This window comes from Sinocyclocheilus rhinocerous, unplaced genomic scaffold (assembly GCF_001515625.1).
Source record: "Sinocyclocheilus rhinocerous isolate Xijiao unplaced genomic scaffold, SAMN03320098_v1.1 scaffold21, whole genome shotgun sequence".
Taxonomy (NCBI): Eukaryota; Metazoa; Chordata; class Actinopteri; order Cypriniformes; family Cyprinidae; genus Sinocyclocheilus; species Sinocyclocheilus rhinocerous.
This window is the reverse complement of record NW_015641422.1, coordinates 874,601-898,687: the sequence shown is the minus strand read 5'-3', so window position 1 is coordinate 898,687 and position 24,087 is coordinate 874,601. Positions and strand designations below refer to the sequence as shown.

Sequence of the window (24,087 nt, the reverse complement as noted above, 5' to 3'; positions counted from 1 at the left end):
GTATGTCTTGGGCCTAAGTGTTCCCAAGTGTTGTTTGCAAACCAGTCTCGAATCGATCCAGTTCAGAGGTGTTCAAAGAATGTATTCTAGGGTGAAATTATTACTTCATTACTGACTATTGTAAATTGGCTCTTCATTGAAGGAACACATGAGATTTGTGTGTTGTGAACTTGTGTATTATTTATTGTTTAAACCCTAAATTATTCATTTGTGTATTAAATTGATACTTCTATATTTATTGAAATATGTAATCATTGGTCTAACTGTTGTGCTGAAATATTTGGTTATCTTTCCTAGATAACAGTCAATCATCACAGATGATTGCTCAGCTGGCATATTTTGATGACGCATGTGATAATATGCACTTTTTAATGCTCAGTAAGCAAGTAGCTAGTTTGTCTCACTTCTTTGTAGATGAGAGTGTAACTTGCTTCAAGTTCTGACCTCATTGAAACTCCTCACATGCTGCTGTCAGTTAGCTGTAGTTTGTTAGGTAAACGCATTTAGCTCAATGGTTTGGTTGAATGAAAAGAATCAAACAATCCTAGAGTGGTCCTATATATATATATATATATATATATATATATAGTACTGAAACATGGATGCAGTGTTTTAGATTTTTATTTTAGGACTCCAGTATGTGAATTAATCTCTTACTGCTTTAAAAATGCACCCATTTGTGCCATCCGCTGACTATATAATCTGTAAAACTTTGTTTCCAAAAATGAAAAGTCTGTCATTTACTCACCTTCATGCCAGTCCAAAAACCTTTATGACTTTCTTTTTTCTATGGAGCATAAAAGGAGAAATAGACCAAAATGTTGAATATTCCATAATCTGAGGCTGTTGAACTCCAAAACATTGTTTAAAAAATGGTCAAATATATTATTTGGCTTTACAAGATTTGTAATATAGTGCCCAAAATGTATTTTATTTTATTTTGTTTTATCTGCTATATGTTGTGTTCCATGAAAGAAAGAAAGTCATAAAGATTTTGAACAACATGGAAATAAAGGTAATGCCAGAATTTTCATTTTTGGATTGATTCAGTGGATGATCTTTTCATTTATGTATAAAGCTTTAGGATTTCTACATTTCTAGCTTGACAGTCGTGCCGAGAGTAAAATGAGCTTCATTGTTTCAGTGAAATACTAGAAAAGAGAACAGCCAATTTTGATAAACAAGTGTCCAAATGTGAAAGACGGGAGAAAATCATCTTTTGCATCCATTTTGAGCACACACTTTCTGTCCTCTACTGCCATGTCACTCAATTAAAAAGTATTTATTTTGCTTGTGTAATTTGAACTGCGTCATATCGTTCTTTTCCTGCTCTCTTTAATCGATTTCTAATATCTTTCTGATCTATTTTTGAACAAATGACTTGCAGCATATTGCAAGTGTTTCGCTGAACTGTTTGTTGAATGACTTCTGGTGTATGGTTTATAACTGTTAGAGGTGTGATTGCACATGGTCATGTTTATATGGGCTACGTCTAAAAATATGACCCTCATTTTCTAACTAAGAAAGCATAGTTTCAACAGAAATCCTGTCTGTTAATAAGACAAGCTTGTCGGATACATTTCATTTTGGTGTTTTAAAGTTGTGCAAACACTGTACAGTTGATGTGAACCTAGCTCCTGTTTATAATCAGCCCAGCAATATGCTTTTTCACACAGTTGTGATATAAAGCAAATGCTTTATTGTTATAAACATGGCCGCTGAGATCTGATTGCCTATAGTTACTGCACACGGTTTCTCTAAGCTTGTAAATGCGGTAGGTTTCTAGAATTTTTCTTTCCTTTGATTTTGGACGTGAATTGTGACATGTTTTCGTGAGATTTGCCCTCTTAATGAGACCAAGCATTGATTTGCTGTGTATGAATCCAGTGATTTGAATTAAAGCGGAGTACCTGGTTGTGCAAGAATCGATTGCGTTGTGTTTTCTCTGCCTCTCTCTCTCTCGCGTTTGGCCTTTCTCTTTGTCTCAGAGGTGCTATTTATAGTTGCCCTGTTTTTTCCTCTCCATCTCTGAATCTTTTTCCCTTGTGTCACTGGAGCTATAGTGTGTATCTCCACATCACATCACTGATAAACTGATAGGAGGGCGCCAGTGCCTCTTAAAATCCTCTCATTTACATATTGTATCTATTGCGTGGTGTACAGTAATAGCCCAGGGGCTGCAGCTCTTCTCTATCTGTGAGCGCATCTGTTGCTCTGTGGATCAAATTCAATATGACGCTCGGCCATAACAGTGAGGGAGTGAAGATAGCTATCAGAAAGCATCGGCACAGGACAGAAAATGCCAAATGCACTTTTTGTAGAAAGTTATAATTCATTTATTTCATGAGTGAGAGAGAGTGTCCAATAAAAGATGGGTTACAGAGAAAAAGTGAGTAGTATTATGTTGGTCTTGTGAGTCTTCATCTCATGTTACTTTATGTTTTAAACTATTCATTTATTTTGTGGTAAAATGAGGAAATGGTTATTATGTTCATCTTTTGGATTGTTCTGTATTGTAAGCAAAGTTTATTACCATGATTTGTTTCTGAAATTTAAATTTTGAGCTCTCATTTATAGTCTAATGGATATAGATTCTAAATTATAGTCATTGTATTACATTAAAAATGTACTAGGTTGTTTTTTGCAGTTTTTATTTCACAATGGTTCTGTAAACAGTGTTATTGTTGATAATTAAAACTAGAACAATAAAGCGTTTTTGTTTGAAATTAATTGCAAATAAACCTAAAATATTAGATGGGGAAACAAAGTCGCATGTACTAAAATTACTAAAACGAATAAATATGAATTAGCACTAATATTAAAGTGACGTTATTAAATATAATAATATAGTGCTGTTCATTATCCTTATGCTGAAATTTATGATCTAAGTTTTAGGCTACCATAATTGTAATATCTAGTGCATTTGACTTGTGTATTAAACAGTGGTCGCTGGATGTGTGTTTCACAAATTTAAACATATTGGAGGGAAATTGTATAAATACTAATACTACTACTACTACTACAAATAAATGCTGTAATAGTGTATAAATAATACTAAAATGACACTGCCTAAAATAGTCTTCTTCATTTTTAAAACGTGATTTCTCATGTGTATCTTTTGATTTTGGGGTGAAATATACCCTGGGCGTGTTCTTTGTGAATTTCATCCAAAATGGAAAGTGGTGAGAGAGAAGAGAGATGAATGGAGTTAGAAGAAGGAAGCAGGCCAGATCACAGATGGTCGTTTAGCCTCCCGAAGAGACCCATCGTTTCAGTAATCATTTAACACCGCAGGCCTGCCGTCTTCCTCAACACAGTTTTGTCTCCTCTGCTCTGACCCTCACGCCGTGTGTTGTGTCGCCTATGCACTCACCCAGCAATCACCGCCACAGCTCCATCAAGGCTGATTAACAACCTGTGTTGGTGGGCTACATCTGGTGTACACGTCCCTCACAGCGCTGTGCTGTTTGGAGCCGCTGCGCTCTGTTGGTTAGGATTGCATACCCAAGTGCTATTTGTGCCCAGCTTTGAGCAGTGCAGTGTAGATTCACTGACTCGCTGCTTGATTCATGTTGACACCCTTACTGTCATTTCCTATCTCTGCCACACTGGCTCTCTCCGCTCTCCCTGCACCGTCCTCCCCTCACCAGACTTACGTAAGACCCGCGCTTTACACAGTGTCCTAACTAGACACGACAAGTTTCCAGTGACAAGTCATTTCTCTGTTCGCACGGAAAGTGAAAAAGCAGCAAAATCACATATTTCATGTTTAACGACTGCTTGTGCTCACCTCAGATTAAGATAACAAATCAAAAATGGCCCTTACTTTAAAACATGCTCCTGGTCATTTTGAGAATGATTTGTCAGTGCACATTATTCAAAACAAACAAAAATGTTTGCCTTTATAATTTTCCATCAATATGTAAATAACATTCTCCGCCTCTTAAACAACTTTCCTATTTGGCTGACATCACCAGTCCCTCTTATTTTTAGCCCCACCCCTCCAACTACTTTGTATACAGTGACACTTTTCACTATCCAATCAATTAGCGAATTAACTAACCATAACAGAATGGTTCACTCACCTTTAGGAGGATGTTTCTTAAGATTTGGAAAAATTTTAAATTACATCACTTACTCACCACTGGATCCTCTGCAGTGAATGGGTGCCGTCAGAATGAGAGTCCAAACAGCTGATAAAAACATCACAATTATCCACAAGTAATCCACACCACTCCAGTCCATCAGTTTTATAAGAAACAAATCCATCATTAAAACATTTTTAACTTCAGATCATTGCTTCCAGCTAAAATACAAGTCCTCTGTCCATAAAATTGTTTTCTCCATTGGAATCAAGAGAGAAATATGCACAGATCAAGTACCATTTACAAGCCAAACAGACCAAAACAGTTCTAAATATGTCAGTGTTTTTTTATGTGACAGAAAAACAGAAGATGGACTTTTCACTGGAGGAAGTGTTATAATAGATTATAGACTTTTTTGACCATGACGGGTTAAAGTTAATGATAGAGTTGTTTCTCATAAACCCGCAGCGTTTTGATTCACAAGAGGTTCATTGATGGACTGGAGTGGTGTGGATTACTTGTGGATTATTGTGATGTTTGTATCAGCTGTTTGGACTCTCATTCTGACGGCACCCATTCACTGCAGAGCATCCATTGGTGAGCAAGTGATGTAATGCTACATTTCTCCAAATCTGTTCTGATGAAGAAACAAACTCATCTACATCTTGGATGGCCTGATGGTGAATACATTTTCAGCAAATTTTCAATTTTTGGGTTAACTTTTTCCTTAAATAATATTAACAGATACAACTTTTGATTTTAATAATGTATTACTAAATGTTGAAATTAATTAATGAGATTAATAAATGATTAAGAAGTATTTTTCATTGTTAATTCATGTTAAATAACATAGTTAACTAATATAATCTTGGCAAACATGGTAAGCAGCTTTTGGCTGTCTGCTATGGAGGGGCTCAGGGAGGATGTTCTACTCGAGCTCGGCTTTGCCTATTGATGATTACATAGGCAAAACACATGCAGGAGAAACACAAGAAGGAGAAGCAGGAATGCCGAAAGAACTGACATCGTGAAGAATTAAGAGGCTGCTTTTATATCCTGGAAATAATTAGAAATTAGATGGGCGTACTCCTCCCAAACGTATGTTTACAGTTTTTTTTTTTTATTGGTTTGGTACTATTTTCACAAGTGAGGTGTACATTTTCAAAACTCTTAAACTGATCACACTTGTAACACCACTAGTCATTCTTTCAAAACCTGATCTCATGATTTCATTGTAGTTGTACATATTTTCATTCCACATAATCATTGTTTCAGAACACAAGATTATCGTGATATGTATTGAGAACATTTGGTCTAATCACCAAAACACAACAACAGTAAGATCTTCTTTCAAGTTAGTACTTTTAACAATCAGTTCATTTAAGAGCAAGCAATACAAGATTCATGTTTCAAATCACCTTTGTTGCTGAAATACAGTAAAACAGGCAATAACTGTCATGTTAGAAAATACACTTACGTTACCTAACTTGCATATCTCACATAAAATCAGTAATGTCTTTACCATGGTAATGCTTCTGTGTACAGTATCACATGGCATAATGTAATGTAAAATGCTGTATTTGATGCCGTCTGTCTATTGAATCTATATCTATAGATGCACCAAATGATTCACTGATTAACCATTAAGATGTGTTAGATTAAATAATAGACTAATGTATTAAACTGAATGAGAAGTCATGCAAATGAAAAGTTTGATCGTAAGAGCTTCATGAAAGGCCAGTTACTGTGAATGAAACATTTATATAGATGAAACACTTATTTTGTGTAGTGAGAAGGATATTTTGTGATTGTGTGTATTGTACTAAAACAATGGAAAATATGCTGAAATGTTTGAAAAAAGTGCACTTTTGATGATTTGTTGTGAGATTAGTACTAAGAGTTTTGAAAATGTACCACTTGCTTGTGAAAATAGTACCAAACCAATTTAAAAAACCCGTAATAACTTTATAACTACAAATTGTTGTACAAAGGTACTGATAAACTCAAGTCCTTTGACCATCCTAAATTTTTGCTTGGTTGAATATCCTGTATCATCTGGAAATTTGCAAAAATCCATGTTGATAAATGTTGAGGTGATTACTTTTTATCACATGTTGCTTTGTACCTGGTTGATACGGTGTAATCAGAATCTCATAAAGATCAAGTTATGAATAAAAACAAAAATACAGCTATGTTGAGCAAGGTTTTGGATCAGTGCGATTAATGTCTTGTCAGTTTGTCTGGTTAATACAAGAACTGTCAACTGTCACTTCATTCTTTCACACATGGAGAGCATATGGTATAAATAGAGAACCACAAGTCAGGAAACAAAAATATATTTCAGTACACAGATGAAATCATAACAGTTTCACGAGCAGCAGAAACAGTCTGTGACTATATCATAACTGACAGAAAAACAATCATCCCAGAGAAATGGATGACTAATACTTTTGAATGTGAGATTTGATAGTCTGTCTACCGCAGGACCTTCAGCTCCACGTACTCGCACAGACACAGACAGGAAGTGGAATGATTTTTCCCTGCACTTGTAGGCCGCTGGGGAGGAGCAGGAAGCTTGTTTGAGACCAGCAGTCTGACATAAAGTGCACTGTAGGTCATCAGGAGCTGCTGAGCAATCGCCTGAAGAAAACAGTTGCACATTTTTTACTTGAATTGCTATAAGATTCAACTGAAGACTCAAATGATGCACAACTCATGATGTACAAACTAACCAATCAGAATGGTTATGCAAACGATGGAACATCATTTCCATATAAATAAACAAATACATTATAGGAGGAGGTCTGCTAAACCTTCAGATGACCTGCCTGATTTGTCCCATTAATTTTCCTATAATGACAGTTGTTGGTTTGGTGATGGGAAATATTATTATGCAGCCTTAATGATCAAGGATTTCCTAATATATTAGAAAAAATATGGTAAAGTACTATAATCTTCTATTGTTACCATGTGTTGTATTTGATCAATTTGAATCAGTTTTCATGTAGAATTCTCATTCAAGCTACCATTGGTAAGAATATAGGGACACTTATTTATATTAATAATTTATATTTTTTCACCTCATTTGCGAGAGTGGTGTCAGGCATCAAGCTGAAGTTTTTGGTGAGTTTAGAGTCTTCCCGTTGACTAGTTGATGCGCTTCGCTCTCGTCCCTCCACCAGCAGCGGCTGCTCTTCTTCTGGAAGCTCCTCGTCCTGTACTCCAGCCTCGGGATCCAGGGTCGTGACCTCGGTCACTAGAACTAGGTGGGACATTCTTTTCTTGAGTTTGTTCTGCAGGGTGAAAGGGCAACTTTGTGACATGTTTCTTTCTCTTGCAGTGTTATTTTAGTATCACCGACATACTAATAGTATATTTTAGTATACTATTATAGTTTTATTCACATTTTTTGTTAATTATAGTTTCAGTTTTAGTCATTTTGTTGTGGTTTCCTGTCGTTTTTATTAGTTATCGTTTTTGTTTTAAATATGTCTACATGTAGTTGATTCATTTTAGTTATTTTAGTACATCAAGTAAAACTAAATGAAAATGAGAAATGATGCCTGTCAACTACCTGAAATAAAACGAGTTTACTTTTTTTTTCAGTTGACATAACATATTTTTTTAGAATATCTCTTTGGTTTTGAGACTTTAGTGTTTGCAACTTTACAGATCTTCTTTATGCACCAAGAGCTTGTAACACTCTAAAGAGAAAGGAAAAATTGAAATCGCATCATATGACCCCTTTAACTATAATAACCCTGTTCTCTCATCATTTTTGTCTTCCTATCTGAGTGAGACTAAACAGTAAACTGTTGAAGTGCAACATTTGGATTTAATCTGCGCTCTACAGTTGTTTGATGTACCACTGTTTTTGTAGCACAAAACATTTGTGTATTGATTCTTTTCTATGGAGCCCTTGAAGCATCAACATAAGAGCAAATCAATGAACAAAAGCAAGCCAACCTGTACTTGATCCCTGACAAAACTCATGTTGTCCAGCGCTTCAGTCAGAGATATCAGACATGGGGACAAGTCCCAGTACACACAGAAGAGCTGCGGACAGAAAGAAAGATCAAGCAGAAGAGCAGTTAAACAAGTCTGTTCATGGCTCTATACACATTATCAGTTCCATCAGATAGACTACAGAAGAAGAAATCAAGATAAGGGTGCAACTCAGGAAGGCATTCAGTTATCTGATTATACAGTACAGTTTACAATCTCTTTTACTCTCTAGAGTACCACTAGACCGTTAACCGTCACTCACAACTTTCTGGCTTACAAATTCAGAAATCTATTATTGCTTACAATCTTCCTGGTTTTGTTTGGGAGTGAAATAGAGAAAAAGAAATATGAAATATTGGACTTTAAACGAATGTGTCTATTTTTACCAAATTTATTTGCATGCATATACCATGCATGCAAATAAATTTGGTATATGCATGCAAATAAATTTGGTCAAAATAGACACATTCGTTTAAAGTCCAATATTTCATATTTCTTTTTCTCTATTTCACTCCCAAACAAAACCAGGAAGATTGTAAGCAATAATAGATGCAGGTAGGTGTGTACTGTAGCTTATGCTTCATATATATATTTAAAGGGATAGTAATTCTGTCTTCATTTACACACCCTATTGTCGTTCCAAACCCGTTTGACTTTATTTATTCTCTGGAACACAAAAGATTATATTTTGAAGAATGTCGATAACCAAACAATTTTGGTACACAATGACTTCCACTGTGTGAACAAAAATAACACTGAGACATTCTGCAAAAGAAAAAAAACGTCAAACAGTTTTGACTTCTTCATATTTGGGGGAACTATCCCTTTAAATTGCTCATGCTGCCACAAAAGATGATGGGAAATGTAGTTTTGTCAATAAGACGCCACATATACTGGTTAATTAGTAATATATTCTGGCAAGCTTGATCGCATAAAATGTGTACAAAGTACATCGCACAATCAGCAGTGATGATCAATACCTGTTACCTTCATGCCATAAAACATAATTGACTCCTCACCCAATTCAAAAAGGCCATTCAATGAATGATGATCATGCTGACAAGAGTGGAGATACAGTATACAGTAAACACACATTATGAGTAATTACCTGCAGGTTTCCTCTGCATTTCTGGACCCAGTCAGCCACTCCCAACAGCAGCTTGTGTCTGACCGTGTGCTCATTAACCCCCACCAACCGCACGTCTGTGTTCATGTTGATCTGAAACAGATGCACCTCTTAATCTCAGCTACAATCAGATCTGCATTAAAAGGGAATACGGATTTGTTTTTACAAGAAAGAGCGAGTGATGTGATCGGAGGTGACAGCCCACCTCTCTGTTGCTGTAGTGGAAGATGAGGTTGATGGCAGCGGTGAGGATCACGGACACCAGACTGACACACAGACAGAGCACCCAGAACTCTGCTGTGCTGCCATCGAGGTACATGTGAATGGTCGAGTACACAGCGCACCACAGCACCACATACAAGACCTGCAACAGAAACGCAACACGCTGTATTTCCTTGCAGTCACCTGATCCTCCAAATTCCTGCCTGCTTATTTCTTCTGTCTGATGGCTGCTTGTGTTTTTGTGCAGAATAGTTAAAGGTAAACATCAGGCATGATTTCTGAATCCAAAATGTACTATTTTTAATCTTCTTGTACTGTTTAATCGCATGATAACATGACCAGGTAACATTTCATCCCAAAATGAAAACGTAAAAATGAGAAATGTCTTTTTACATAAAGAAAATGAATCTTATTTTCATCACCATAAAGCCATTTTACTTTTCAGTAATTACCATTATTTTCATTGATGATTCTCATTAGATTCCTATTATTACCATATAGTAATTTTCACTGTATTACAACCATTAAACCTTAACCTTTACTGTAAAAATCCATTCGGCAATAACTATAACACTAAGTATAACTATGTCCGTAGCTATAAAGTTGCAATAATCATTCTAATTCTATGAGAATAGTGAAGTCTACACCACAACTTTAACGATATCACGCAACAGAGGAACGATATTGTTGAAGCATTCAAAATGGCAGTGCACAATTAAAATAAACAAAAAAATTATCACCCAGTGGTGTGATCACTAATATAGTTAGCGTTATAGTTATCTTTGTACTTGTCATTCTTGGTGTGAAGTCCATTAACACATTTCTTATTTAAATTAGCCTAAATGAAAGGCATAAAAGCAATACTACAATTATTTAAACACAATGCATAAATACACTCAAAAAAATGTGTATTGTCAAAAAAAAGGCCACAATGTACGGTATTAATGTAAAGGAATTTTCTGTATTGATTTTTTACAGGTGTTTAACCTATATTTTGAATTTTGCATTGCGTTGTGTTGTGCTTTACAGTTGATGGAAATATCCGTAAAAATTAATGGATAATACCCTGACAGAAATGTTTGGGGTTTGTGTTTGTACTATTTACAATTTATTTATTTAATTTATATTTGGTTTAATTAGTGAAAGTGGAAATCTTAATGGTTCTAAAAAACATTTCTTTAAGAGACTTGTCTAACACTTGTAGTTCTTTTGATTTTGGATAGAAATATGACCTGGGCCCGTATATAACAGGTTATATGAGGTTTCCCATAGTCCTACTGGCTTTGCTCAGTGCTGGAATGTGTGTGACCTGCGATGTTTTAACAGGCTGTTTCTTACGGATGCCATGATGATATTAAAAATGTTTGAGTTGAAAAGCAGGTATCTTCTGACGGACGGGTGGTCCAGCGCTAAACGAAGTGGACCCTCAAAGTCTTCTGCTGGAATCTGAAATTGATTGAACATCAAAGTGGGAGTAAGATGTTGGTTCATTTTAGAAATCCCTAGAAATGATGCTGAAAATGTACTAGCCTGGAAGCCTTTGGTTTCCAGAAGAGTCCTGCAGTGTGAGAAGTCAAACGTGCGAGTGAGCCATGTGGATGTGGACACAGACGCCACACACTGACCTGACAGAAAGACACCAGCTGAGGTCAGTTAAACAGTTTAAAACCCAAATCCCATCTTTAATAGGCCGGCGTCTCTTGTTGTCAGGGAGAATTTAAGCTGGATTAAGCCTATTAAGAATTAAGAATGAAAGTAATGCATTTGAAAGAAGTGGATTTACTGGATCACATATTTTCAGTTCATGTGGCCTTAAAGAAGATCTGCAGTATGACATGTTATGAAAGAGTCATTACAAGCATTTAATTCAGTACCATTGTGTCCTCCAGGGCAATAAACCAGGGCGGTAAAAATCACACTGCAGTCACATTGCCACTCAGTGTTTGATGATTTCGGTTAGCTGGTTTGTTATTAATGCTGAAAGGGAGACAGAAACGGGGCAATATGTACCATTCCTCCATGTGGACGCTGTGCCTGGTTCTCCTGCCGTGACTGACTGTCCTGTGGGGGATTCAACATCACCTCTTTCCTCTCCATTACACTGCCGCTCCCTCTCCTCCATGGTGACAGAACCTGCTGGAAAACACAAGCACCCAAATATTACCAGACGCTGCCACTGCAACTGCAGTTTGAGTTACATATCAAAGACAAATATGAACAAACTATTCAAAATGAGTGCTCAAGGCAAAAAAGGGCAAATAGATATCACTATATTAATCATTAAGACAAGTGTTTTTTATTACAAGTTTCTGGAATTTTATGTTTAAATATGCAAATGAGACATTATCTAATTGAAAATGCACTCATTTGAATACATTTCAAGAATATAAATCTCAAGCCACATTCAAAACTCTTGTTTCATTTTGTTGACATACTTTTTTTTTTTTTTTTTTTACATAGGGGATTTTGGATTTCTGTTTTCATTACTCCATAAATCATAAAATACTGTCAACACCAACAACAACACACATACATTGGGCAAAATAGCCCAAAATCTGTAAAAAAAATCATTTTTTCATCAAAAGCTTTTTACCTATAGTGTCTTGCCATAAGGACAAATACAGTGGCAAAGCAACCTGTATTCAATTAAAAAACAAAACAGCAAAAAACAACATAAGTCTTAAAGCTTAGGAATGTACGGAGCCCAACACATGATATGCAGGAATAAAATACATTTTGTGGCCACAAATTAAGACTATGTTTCCACAACTTATTCATTAGTTCCCTCATTTTAGTTAAATTATCGCCACGGTTGATTAATTTGTTACTTTGTTTTAGGTACACCATGGCTGCATTGGTTTTCTCATTTTAATTAAGTCAAATTGTGGCTACAGGAACAAATTCTTAAAGTCACAATGACAACAGATCTTTTCTTCCATACTGTAACGTAACAGATTATTGAAAATGTAAAAATGTAGGGCGGGACTTATTCTGTGCATCGGTTGTTGATTGGATGATGAGATGTGGGTGTCACTCAAAAGTGGAGGCAGATGAAGGTGATCTTGCAAATATGGGTTTAAATGGACTAAATGATTGGAGAAGTCCTGCATACGTCACCTGAAGAAGTCTGCTATTTCATCAGAAGATCCAGTTATAATATGCACTATAACATGGAATTTAGTAACTAGAAAGGGTGAATTTTCATTTCATGTCAACTTTAATTTATGGCCACAATATATTGCCTCAACAAGCACCACAAACTAATGATGTCTAGGAAGGTCAAGACGTAATGTAACATGTATAATATTCATAATATAATTCCATAATTCTAAAGAACATATGTCATTCAAATGAGATCTCTCACTCAGAAAGGAAACTCAGACGAAGGCTTCAAACTTCAAACAAGCCAAAAAAAATTTTATAAAAAAGAGCATGATGGCAAACCTTTGGTCAGGGCCCAGCGTGTCTCAGTCGATGCTTTCGGCCTGTTTAAGAACAGGAAACACAAAACTTGCAGTCAACTTCTCTTTTTAGAGTTTCGTATACAAGAAAGTAAGGAAGATGTTAGGTTTCTCAACAATAAAGAAACAGACAGCATTTCTTAACTTTTATTTTATTTTTTTCAAAATTCTGTATGTTCTAAGTTTTTGTAAGTGGCTGCAAGCAGTGTTTTTACATAATATGCATGAATATGCATTAACCTTTGCATATATTATAGAAAAAATGCTTTTAATGTTTCACCATTGTGACCCAGGGAACTCAAATCATGATGGTTTTACAGCAATTTCAACAAACCTGTAAGCACAGCAACTGACACGATAGCATTCACAGCTGACTCCACTGCAGCCTGCAAGCTGAAGAAAATGATAGACACATAGATATTATACAGCATGTGTCTATGAAAATGATCCCTCCATCTCATTCTCACTCACCTTTGCTAGTTTCTGAATACAGCAAACATGTTTAACTGCTGAAGAACAGAGTGTGAATGTGACAGCAAATCCATCTCTTCATTTCTCTCGTTGTGTCTGCCTCAGTTTCTTCTCAGTCATGCCTGCTGTTGCCACAACCTTCGCTCCTTTTTTTTCTTGTTAGGCTCCTCCCACTGTTTTAACTGTCATTTATTTATCTCTTTATATTTGCTTTGTCTTTCTCCTTTTTCCCCATCAGGCTCCTCTCGTGGTCTCGTAAGCTCTCTCTTTCTCTTTCACTCCCTGTGAGTGTGTCTTCCTCCTTTATGTGAATGCAAAACTGATTTTAAACCCGCCCCCTCGTGCTCTTCCTCTATCTCTTTATTTTGTGTCGTTTCTTTTTCTCTCAGCTTGTGACTCAGCTCAGTCTGAACACATGACTGCAGGAATGTACACACACAATTTCACAGACCCATGGCGAAATATGTGTGTGCTTGAGCCCAGGAAAGAGAAAGAGACAGGAGATAATAATGTTATGGTCTTTCTACGTGTATTTACTGTTGCCAAAACTGCTGCTGGTCATTGAGTTTGTAGAAAATAAACAAAACGGGTTTTGAGTCAAAAGTCCAGCTGCACTGTTCTCTAGGAGTGGCTTAGTGTGTTGGTTTTATACACCTGGTAGTTGTGTTAAATTGGGATATTTTTTTGTGAATTCTGTCCTCCCAACTAAAATGTCAATTTCATAATATTTTTTATAATGTCTGTCGGGTTTTTTTTATTATTTTTTTGGCTAAGGCTTTAAGGCCAGGGGGAAAATAATGTAAAAATAAAAAGCATGAAAATACAATTGGCAGTACACTCATATACTGTATGGCAATACATATAGTGTATTTAGTAAAATAACGTCGTTTTGTCATGCTGTTTGTCAGGATGTACTTTTATTCAGTAACAAAAATCATAATCTCACAGATAGCTTCCCAAAGGCTAAAGAGGTTCTGTTTAAAATTATGAAAGACATCTATGTGTGTAATAACTGCACCTTTTCTGAAATGGACAGAGTCAGAGCTGCTTTGAAAAAAAAAAACATTCTGAAAGTAATTTTCAGATGCGGGGGGGTGGAGAAACGGGATAAACACAAACATGAAACTTGTAAATAAAATAATCTGATATATAGCCTATGTACAATTTAATAACATAGTGGAGTTGTACTGGTAATCGCGGTGCTATCCGGCGCGCGTGCAGAAGAGCTTCAGGTAAATACATGAATTCTGTCACATGATATTGTCCTGTTCTGTCTTCAAACTGCAATTTTTTGTTATTAGTGCTTTTAAATACATGCTGGTAATGTGTTTGACTATAACATGTATATGCGGAATGAAGTGTGAAATTGAACTAAAGTTTTATGATGCAAGTGATGCCTCACTTCAAGTATTTTGTGGGTTTTCTCCAAAAGAATACAGTGCACTGACTGACCTGTTGTGCTAGTTAACAGATCTTATTAAAAATCATTATATTTACGTATTTAGATTTTTATGTTCACATCTTCCCTTGCTTTCTTGTGTTTTTATACCCCAGTGAAAAATGTTGTACATTTCAAACAACCAGTCACATGCACATTAACCTGTACCAGCTAAGATTATTTGTCGTGTACGCATTCTTACAGAGATACTGCGAAAGAACCAGTAAAGTAGTATATTTTAGAGGGTTTATTTAATTAATTTATTCATGCTCATATATTATTTTTTTTATTATTTGTTTAATCATATTTATCATCATATTACTGTTAAATGCTTTTCTTTTGTCCTAGAATAATTTGCACTGATTAAACGTGTTGACTGCATAGTTTTGTCATGTGATTGTCATATGGAGGAAATTTTAAAGATCTCTCATAAATCAATTCTTTGTTCCTTTGTTTTACTGTTGTAATTCCCCACAGATTGACCCGCTGATATACGAGGAGCAGTTGCTATGGGTCGGCGGTGGAGCCGGTCAGGTCAGCACTTACAGGATCCCTCTGCTAACCTTCACGACGCGCGGAAGTCTGCTGGCGTTCTCTGAGGCCAGGAAAATGTCTTCCGGTGACATCGGCGCAAAGTTCATCGCACTGAGACGCTCCACAGACAAAGGTGGGCCATCCACCTTCACTTCAGTCATAAATGGCTATTTTAGATGAAACTGACTTGCGATCTCTTTCGTGTATCTCTCAGGAGCCACCTGGTCTCCCACCTCATTCATAGTGGATGATGGTGCTCTAGCAGATGGGTTGAATCTAGGTTCGGTTGTTGTGGATGAAGAGACTGGTGCTGTGATACTCATCTACTCGTTGTGTTTCCACCGTTACCACTGCGACCCCTCCAGCACCATGATGGTGCAGAGCTTGGATGACGGGTTCACCTGGAGCGCCCCACGAAACCTCTCCGTTGAGCTGGGGGTGAAGAGCTTTGCTCCAGGGCCTGGCTTCGGCATACAGGTGTGGTTAGCGTTGTCTCCTTTCTGTTCCTCCTTCAGGGGAAAACTAAAGCATGGTTTATGACTTCCTGTTGTTTATGATGCTGTTGTGACTTCTTGGGTTATATAAAACTACATTTTATTGTCTATGTGGTTAAGTGTTGGTTTATAAAGGAGAACAAAAAAGCTGACATGGTACTTTTCCAGCCCTTTTCATGTGCTTTTAGTCCATCATATGCCTGTGTTCACAGAAACGGTATGCTCCCAATGTGGGCCGTCTGGTGGTGTGTGGCCACGGATCCATCACTGGTGACGGGGTCTTCTGCATCCTGAGTGATGATCATGGTAAATCCTGGAGATATGGAGCTGCCCTGAAGAGCATCCCTTACAACCAGCCTAAACAAGACCTGGACTTCAACCCAGATGAGTGTCAGGTAATATTAAACAACTCGATACACAGTGTGTATCTATACTGAAGTGTTACTACAGTAGTCAACATTTGAAGTGGATGAAAAAAGTTTATCATAGTATTTCTAAGACAAGATTGCATTTTGGTTTTAGGACAACTTTGATGAAAGGTTTTGATCCACTTCAAATGTTGACTAGTGTATATAATAATTAGTGGGTTTAATTGAATGTGGCCATTGCAGTGCTTTGAGTCATTTCTTGCATGTTAAGAAATACAGTATGTCAGACTTTCTGCTACTGAGTGAGCCTTTGAAGCCCTGTAAGTCAGTGGTTCTTAAGCATGTTTTTACAGTGTAGGCTTGATATTAAACAGCTTGCGTCTAATTCACTTTCTATTTGACTTGACACACTCTCTCACATGCTTAACAGCCAGTGGAACTCGAGGACGGGAGTATAGTCATCAATGTGCGCAACCAGAACAACTACCACTGCCGCTGTCGAATAATAGTGCGGAGTTTGGACGGAGGTGAGACTCTTCCTGTGGAGGAGCTGGTGTTTGACAAAACACTGATCGACCCCGCCATCGCAGCCGGAGCCCTGCAGAAACAAGGAGTCATGTACTTCACCAACCCCTCCAGCACTCAGCACAGTGAGGAAGAGCAATTCACAAAGCATTACTCAGAAATATCACAGTGAAAGCTTCATGGAAGATTAATTGTTTTTCGCTTGCACAGGGGTCAACCTAACTCTTCGCTGGTCCTTCACTGATGGGAAGTCATGGGAAAAGGAGGCAGTCCAGATCTGGGCGGGGCCAAGCGGTTATTCGTCTATGACATCACTCAAGGGAGATTCTCCAGAGGACAGCAAATACATTTATGTCATTTACGAAAAGGGCCATAAAGATTACTGTGAGACCATCTCTTTTGTCAAAATCCATCTATACGGAGGGAAATAACATACAGGGAAATAACATACATACAAAAAATAAAAAAAATTTTTTTTGAGAAAGCCAAGGTATCATTCTGATGCAAAGTCGTTTTTACATTTCTTTACATTAAATTTGGTCTACACTATGAATTGTTTTATATGAATTTCACTCCAGAAAGAATCAAGGCATCCTGCTTCAGTGTGAGATTGATCTACACAGCAATATAATACAAAAACAACCATGATTTTACCCACTGGTTTTTACCTGTCAGTGCACAAAACCTTCTGTATGTCTTGAAGTTCTCATAATTACTTTGTGCAGCTGGTGAGCTGCACATTGGTCGCACATGTGTTTTTGGAACTATTTGATGGTTTTTAAACCGCCCAGGCACTGAATAACATTTTTATTTTTGTGTTGTTTACAATAATGTAAATGAAGTGAATCTTCATGAAGCTACACCATTCTTAAAATGGTTGTTTCCTACTGTATAACAGTGATTGATTTGTAAGTCTTGAATTAATGTTTTGAATACAGAAATGTGATTTCATTTGAATTATCTTGAGGTGTTTCTCCAATCCCTGGTGTTGCTTAAATTAATGAAGGCCTCTAAAATGACTGACATAAACTGGAAGACTAGGGGTTTGAGACAATCAGCAATCAGTGTTTGTTCTCCAAATTATACAACTGTGAAGTCAGAAAACCCCATTTTATATTGAGCTATGTCATTCATGTGCTTCAGGTTATATGGTTTTATTTACCCAGTCTGGCCTTTTTGTGGCCATAGATGTACATTTAGATGTCAGACAATTATTTTGGTAACATCTTACTGTAAGTGAATTTTAAATAGTACATGCAAGTTTGTGTTAAAAGTCACCCAAAAGGCTTTCACTTAATTAAATTTCATACTAACACATTTGATTTTTCACTTGATTTGCCGGATTACACAGGGACACATTTTATTGTTCAATAAATTTTTCTATTTTGATACAGGAACTCCTTGTTTCTTTTATTTCCAACCATCTCAAAGACAAATAAGAATACAGCTTTACCTGACATTATATTTTAGTAGGGCAGCATTTCTACTAATTAATCAGAGATGACCACTAGAAGGTTCTTAACACAAATGCACCATATTTAGTTACATGGTACATCCCTCCGTCCACCTGTCCTCACACAATAACTCCTAGAGACTAAAACATCTAACACTTAAGAAAAACAGAAAAATACACAGGCGCAGTACTGTTCAAAAGTTACATTTTTTGTCTCTTCTGCTCACCAAGGCTGCAGTTATTTAATTAAACATATTGTGAATATTGTAAAATATTATTAACATTTATGATAACTGTTTTCTTTCCGAATATGATTTAAATTGTAATTTATTCCTGTGATACAAAGCTGAATTACTCCAGTCTTCAGTGTCACATGATCCTTCAGAAATCAGTCTAATATGCTGATTCTGCTCAAGAAACATTCATTATCATCAATGTTTCAGAATATCAAAGTATGAACAAATATTCCAAGAATGAATCCACAATACAGCACATTAACTTTGCGAGGTAGCTGTACTTTACTTGACAAGGTGAGGTGCCTGGTTGTCACAAGACAAGAGGAAGTTTATGGGCTATATATCAGTAACTATACATTGTTTGTGTCAAAAGTCCACTAGTTTTAGCTAGTTTTCTCTAGCAGTTATTTTGTGTTGCTATTTTATTGTGTATAACACTGCTCAAAACTGTCTTAAATGAGGATAATGTATGTGAATTCTGATGTTCATTGATCTGAACATTTTCCTGAGCAAATTGAGGAAATGTTCAAAATGTATCTTTAAGACTCATGAGTATGTGGCTACACAGAACGAGTATTTCAAGAGTAAACACAGCTAGCCTCATCTCAGCTTGTTTATTTACTTAGCTATTTGTTACATAGTTTTGACCTGTATCATTTTATTCCTTTACTTTTCTACATGTACAGATCAATCCAGCTATCGCTGATGAGCAGCTGCTCTGGGTCGGTGGTGAAATTGGAGAAGTTCACACCTACAGAATTCCCCTGCTCACCTTCACTACTCAGGGAAGTCTTCTGGCTTTTGCAGAGGCCCGGAAGCTGTCCTATAAAGACATCGGAGCCAAGTTCATCGCTTTAAGACGCTCCACAGACAGAGGTGTGTCAGATTGAGTCGTCCTAGCTCACCTGGTGAAAGACAAGATTCTGTTTTCATTGCCGTTTTCTTCTCCAACCATCTGTTTTTTCCTCTGACACGTTCTCAGGAGCCACCTGGTCTCCCACCTCATTCATAGTGGATGATGGTGCTCTAGAAGATGGGTTGAATCTAGGTTCGGTTGTTGTGGATGAAGAGACTGGTGCTGTGATACTCATCTACTCGTTGTGTTTTCACCGTTATCACTGCAAGCCCTCCAACACAATGATGGTGCAGAGTTAGCGTAATTGCCTCCCAACCCTTCTCAGCCTCAGATGTCACGCCCACGGACAGATGGCTGAATGTCTGATGCAATGGCACACACAATTGGAGCATAGAATCTTTAAAATATGTCCAGGAGTTTTACACACCGGTCTGTTATTGTGGGGACATTTCCAAGCCCATAAACATGATGTGGCCCAACACGAAACGTGATTGGTTGCTTTACCTGTCAGTCATATGGCCTCTTGGGCGGGTCTTGGCTATTGAAAGTGCCCATGGTTCCCAGACCTTCTGCCGTCAGTCTTAAGGTCTGGCTACGCGAGACTAACCAAACCTAGACTGAGTGACATAAAAAGCATCCTATTGTAGTTTATTTAGTTTTTTTCTTGCCGCTTAGCATTGGGTTTATCTGAAATAACTGATACCACAGACTGTGCAAAATACTAATTTCATTAAATGATTCTTCATGATCTCAGACTATGTATTTATCTAATGGTGCTTACAGAAACGTCATCCGCCTGCTGTTGGGCGTCTGGTGGTGTGTGGCCACGGCAGCATCGCTGGAGACGGAGTGTTTTGTATCCTGAGTGATGATCATGGAAACACATGGAGATACGGAGCTGAACTGAAGAGCATTCCCTACAAGCAGCACAAAAACAACCTTGACTTTGAACCAGATGAGTGTCAGGTAGGAAGATGATTAACTTTTCACTATTCTGTTTTAGAAATGATTGTATTTGGTGTTTGTGTGACAGAAATATGGATCAGAAGAGTTTGTAAAATCTTCAGACTTCTGTCTTGTGTTTCCTCAAAGCCAGTGGAGCTGGATGACGGCAGCATCGTTATTAATGTGCGCAACAATAAAAACTACCACTGCCGCTGTCGCATGGTTGTACGCAGTCTGGATGGAGGAGAGTCTCTGCCGGTGGAGGAGCTGGTGTTTGATCACACACTGGAGGATCCTGCGGTCGCAGCTGGAGCTTTAGAGAAGGAAGGAGTGCTTTACTTCACCAACCCAGCCAGCACTAACAGCAGTGAGCATGATGATATCTGCGTTTCTGCATCCTGGTCATGGAGTATCACAGCACTCAACGTTATGGAGCTCTCCCTTTTAACACACCTCATTAGGGAGACCTCCAAAATGTGCAGTGCTGTAGTATTGTGAGAGAAAGATTTAGTTACAAACTACTTTCTTGTTCAGGTTTTCTGTGAACTCTGATTTATATACCCATTTACACATACCTTGATTCTATATTATTTCTCTCTGTTGTTTTGATTCTGATGTCTTTGGTTTTGTCTGTGCATTGAGAGAGCAGCATGTGTAATAGCTCATTCATGCTTGTGGCTATAAGCTACTTTAAATGTGGTGTTGTTTTCCTCAGGAGTGAACCTCACCCTTCGCTGGTCTCTGAATCGCGGTAAATCATGGGTGAAAGATACTCTGAAGATCTGGGCGGGGCCAAGTGGATACTCATGTATGACGTCACTTAAAGGCAATGAAACCGTGAATCATAAATACATATATGTCATCTATGAGAAAGGCCAAAAAGACTCTATTGAGTCCGTCTCCTTTGTGAAAATTGACCTTTACAGCTACCAGTCACTGATGGGCTGATTCATTTTAGAGAGAAAAAGATCAAGTTGCTTACTTTTGAAAATCAGTATTTAGGTGAAGATGGCTTTCATTATTTGGTCAAATTAATTGTCTGCCTTGTCTCCTTAATTTTTAAAAAAAATAATGTTTTCATTTGTCTTACCACACCTGTCTATTATTTTGCTAAGTATTAATTTAGAAATATGGAAATACAGTGGCATGCAAGCTTGTCTGAGGTTGTAGGACCTGATTTTTTAATAATGCATGCTTATCCTTTTATCTTGTTATATATGTATATTAAGTGAGCCTAATACAGCATTTTGTTGCAATGAAAGACACCTTTCATGGAAGGAATACACAGCAATTTATATATTGGCAGTTAAGCAAAATAAATAAAATAAAAATGTAAAACTTAAAATATATAATATAAAAATACTCTTTTTAGTGGAGAATAACAAGTGTGTGTTGGGAGGGGGGTTCTATTAAAAAATTAAATAGCACTTTCTTCAATAATAAAAATCTAAAATAAAATAAAAACATGTGTACATTTATTTTGCCATTTTGTTGTGTTTTTACTTTTTTACTTCAAAATGACTCTCTTCAAAACTCAGTCTCCAGATGGCTACAATAACCCAAACAACCACAGGAATTTGCAGCAAAAGAGAGTAGTTTTTATTTACATAATTCAATGAATGAGAATAACAAAAAAAGGGGGGCAAGGTCAAAATAACAAACATAACGAAACTAACTCCCCTATAACCAACTAACTATGCTTAATAGGGTGGATGTGTACACACACTGCCAACACACATTTATTTTCAAACAACATGTAAAAGTGAATTTTGCATGACCCCTTTAAGGCCGGGGACACCCTACAGACCAGGGCGATTCTAGAATTTTCATTTTATGATCTCACACACACAAATTTACTGTACAAACACAACATTTTACTGTTTGCATTTCTAGTACAACCCTCCCCAGATAGCAAAATGACTCCTGAGCGAATCCGCCCCGGAGTCACCACATGCTCCAGAATGGATCCGCAAAACGGGTCCATATCGGAGTCCGGAACAGATAAGGATTACGGATCCGAATCCTGTCCAGACCCTACCCGTATCCGCTAATAAAGCGGTTCATCCGGCCCGGATCCGATCTGGACCCGTTCATCTATACCTTATTTAAAATGGGTAGCGTAATCTGACCAAAACTAGCTATGGAAATACCTAAAATAGAGCTGACAAACATTATGTAGACTAGATTGCTCTATAAAAGCTTAAATGTTCCATATGTCTCCCTTTATTAATATTAATAAACCATAAAATCATTCAAAATTGGAAAAAATCTAAACTTTTCCTTGGACAATAACAATGAAACACTGCATAAAAAGTAGGTAATTACAAGAAGCAACTGCTTTTTTGAACAACTGGGATAGTGCCCCCCTGGGAGTTGCCCTACGCAAACTGCGTACTCTGAGTACTGAGTGCTGCTTCAGTCAAACACCTTTTGTGTTTTGTTAGGAGACGCACAACAGTTCTTCAGTGGCTTTATAGGTAATATTTTCACTTACACAATTTAGCAAAATCAGACAATATTGTGTCTAATATAAACCACAATATTACCTTCTTATTATTTAATTGTTGTAAATAAATATCACATTTGGAACTGGTCAGTGCTCAAAAAATGCTGGGAAATCACTTCATGTAGCCCTACAAGAGTGATTACTGATAAACTGTCACGTTTTTAGAGAAGAAAAAAATCACCCACTGACTTTCAAAGCTGCTAAAGACGTTCTACTTCGAGGATCTTGATAGAAATGTAGTGGAGTGAAAAGTACAATATTTGTCTTTTGTTTTAGTAAAATATAATGATGACAAATCTGTTTAAGCTCACGCAGTTAGGATACGGTACATTTCGTTAATTAATTGTTTACAGTCATTCATGTGACTGAAGTCAATTTTTAGGCTGTCAAAATGTAAATGCCTCGACAACATCTAGTCTAGGCCTATAGATCGCAATGTCAAATTAATTATTCTAAAAACTAAATTGTGCATTTTGCTTAAAACAAGTAAAATTATCTGCCAGTGGGGTAAGTAAAATACTCTTGTTTTAAGAATATTTTACTTACCCCCACTGGCAGATAATTTGACTTCTTTTAAGCAAAACGCACTTAATTAACTTACCACTAATTAACTTATTAACATTAAAAAAATGAGTCGGCAAGAGAAAGCTTTATGTTACTGACTTTTTTGACGGGTAATTTTCTCTTTTTCTATCTTTCTACTATATTTATCCACTCCATGTCGGAGCTTTTGTATCTTACCTACATACATTGGAAACGTGCACTCATTTTTCATTATTACAATTTTTTAAAAACATTTAATACATTTACATTTAATCATTTAGCTGACGCTTTTATCCAAAGTGGTTTACAAATGAGTGCTGTGACAAGTCTGTAATTAGGCTATAACTGATCATTAATTAGTCTGTATTTATGATTATTGCAACGTCATCAAAACTGGTTCATGGCATCAAAACTACCCAAAATGTCAAAAATGAATCAAAATGATCGTGCATGACATTTTTTTGAAGTATACATGCATGCAATTAGACAAACTCATTAGTGAAATCTCCACCTGGTGGCGCAAAGGGGCAGCTCATATTTGTACACTGACACAATTTTCATACAGATTTAGATCGGAATCAACTCCAGACCTTTTACCTGCTTAACTGATGAAGAAATAATGAAAGAATAGCTCACATCTGTCCATGAAACAGCTTTTGAGTCAACTGTCCAATTACTTATTGAAAAAGGGGGAGGTAGGCCTACATATTAAAGGGGTCATATGATGCGATTTCAATTTTTCCTTTCTCTTTGGAGTGTTACAAGCTCTTGGTGCATAAAGAAGATCTGTAAAGTTGCAAAGACTAAAGTCTCAAATCC

The 24,087-nt window shown here is 36.9% G+C and overlaps 3 protein-coding genes across 9 annotated transcripts; 2 read left to right on the top strand and 1 right to left on the bottom strand.

Annotated features, from left to right (window-relative positions):
* Positions 1-6,010: 6,010 nt before the first annotated feature.
* LOC107754822 (transmembrane protein C9orf91 homolog) lies at positions 6,011-13,848 on the bottom strand. Of its 7 annotated transcripts, none has more exons than XM_016571417.1 (12): positions 13,371-13,848; positions 13,230-13,292; positions 12,883-12,923; positions 12,032-12,074; positions 11,449-11,574; positions 10,969-11,063; positions 10,777-10,884; positions 9,422-9,580; positions 9,199-9,309; positions 8,052-8,141; positions 7,166-7,378; positions 6,011-6,725 (listed from the first exon to the last, which is right to left on the bottom strand). In XM_016571417.1, exons 5-12 carry the CDS (start codon positions 11,558-11,560, stop codon positions 6,561-6,563), a joined length of 1,053 nt encoding a protein of 350 aa, XP_016426903.1. In that variant the 5' UTR covers positions 11,561-11,574; positions 12,032-12,074; positions 12,883-12,923; positions 13,230-13,292; positions 13,371-13,848; the 3' UTR covers positions 6,011-6,560. The 7 variants fall into 7 exon arrangements, with proteins under 7 accessions (XP_016426903.1, XP_016426905.1, XP_016426900.1 ...); XM_016571419.1 differs by having other exon boundaries at positions 13,234-13,292; XM_016571414.1 differs by lacking the exon at positions 12,032-12,074.
* Positions 12,705-18,122, top strand: LOC107754788 (sialidase-1-like). The gene is made up of 7 exons (XM_016571375.1): positions 12,705-12,724; positions 14,548-14,602; positions 15,286-15,475; positions 15,557-15,819; positions 16,049-16,231; positions 16,635-16,854; positions 16,940-18,122. The coding sequence occupies exons 1-7, from the start codon at positions 12,705-12,707 to the stop codon at positions 17,158-17,160; spliced, it is 1,152 nt and encodes a 383-aa protein (XP_016426861.1). The 3' UTR covers positions 17,161-18,122.
* A 533-nt stretch (positions 18,123-18,655) lies between these two features.
* Positions 18,656-21,396, top strand: LOC107754787 (sialidase-1-like). Its single transcript, XM_016571374.1, has 6 exons — positions 18,656-18,712; positions 19,105-19,294; positions 19,401-19,561; positions 20,058-20,240; positions 20,367-20,586; positions 20,935-21,396. Exons 1-6 carry the CDS (start codon positions 18,656-18,658, stop codon positions 21,165-21,167), a joined length of 1,044 nt encoding a protein of 347 aa, XP_016426860.1. The 3' UTR covers positions 21,168-21,396.
* The last annotated feature ends 2,691 nt before the right edge of the window (positions 21,397-24,087 follow it).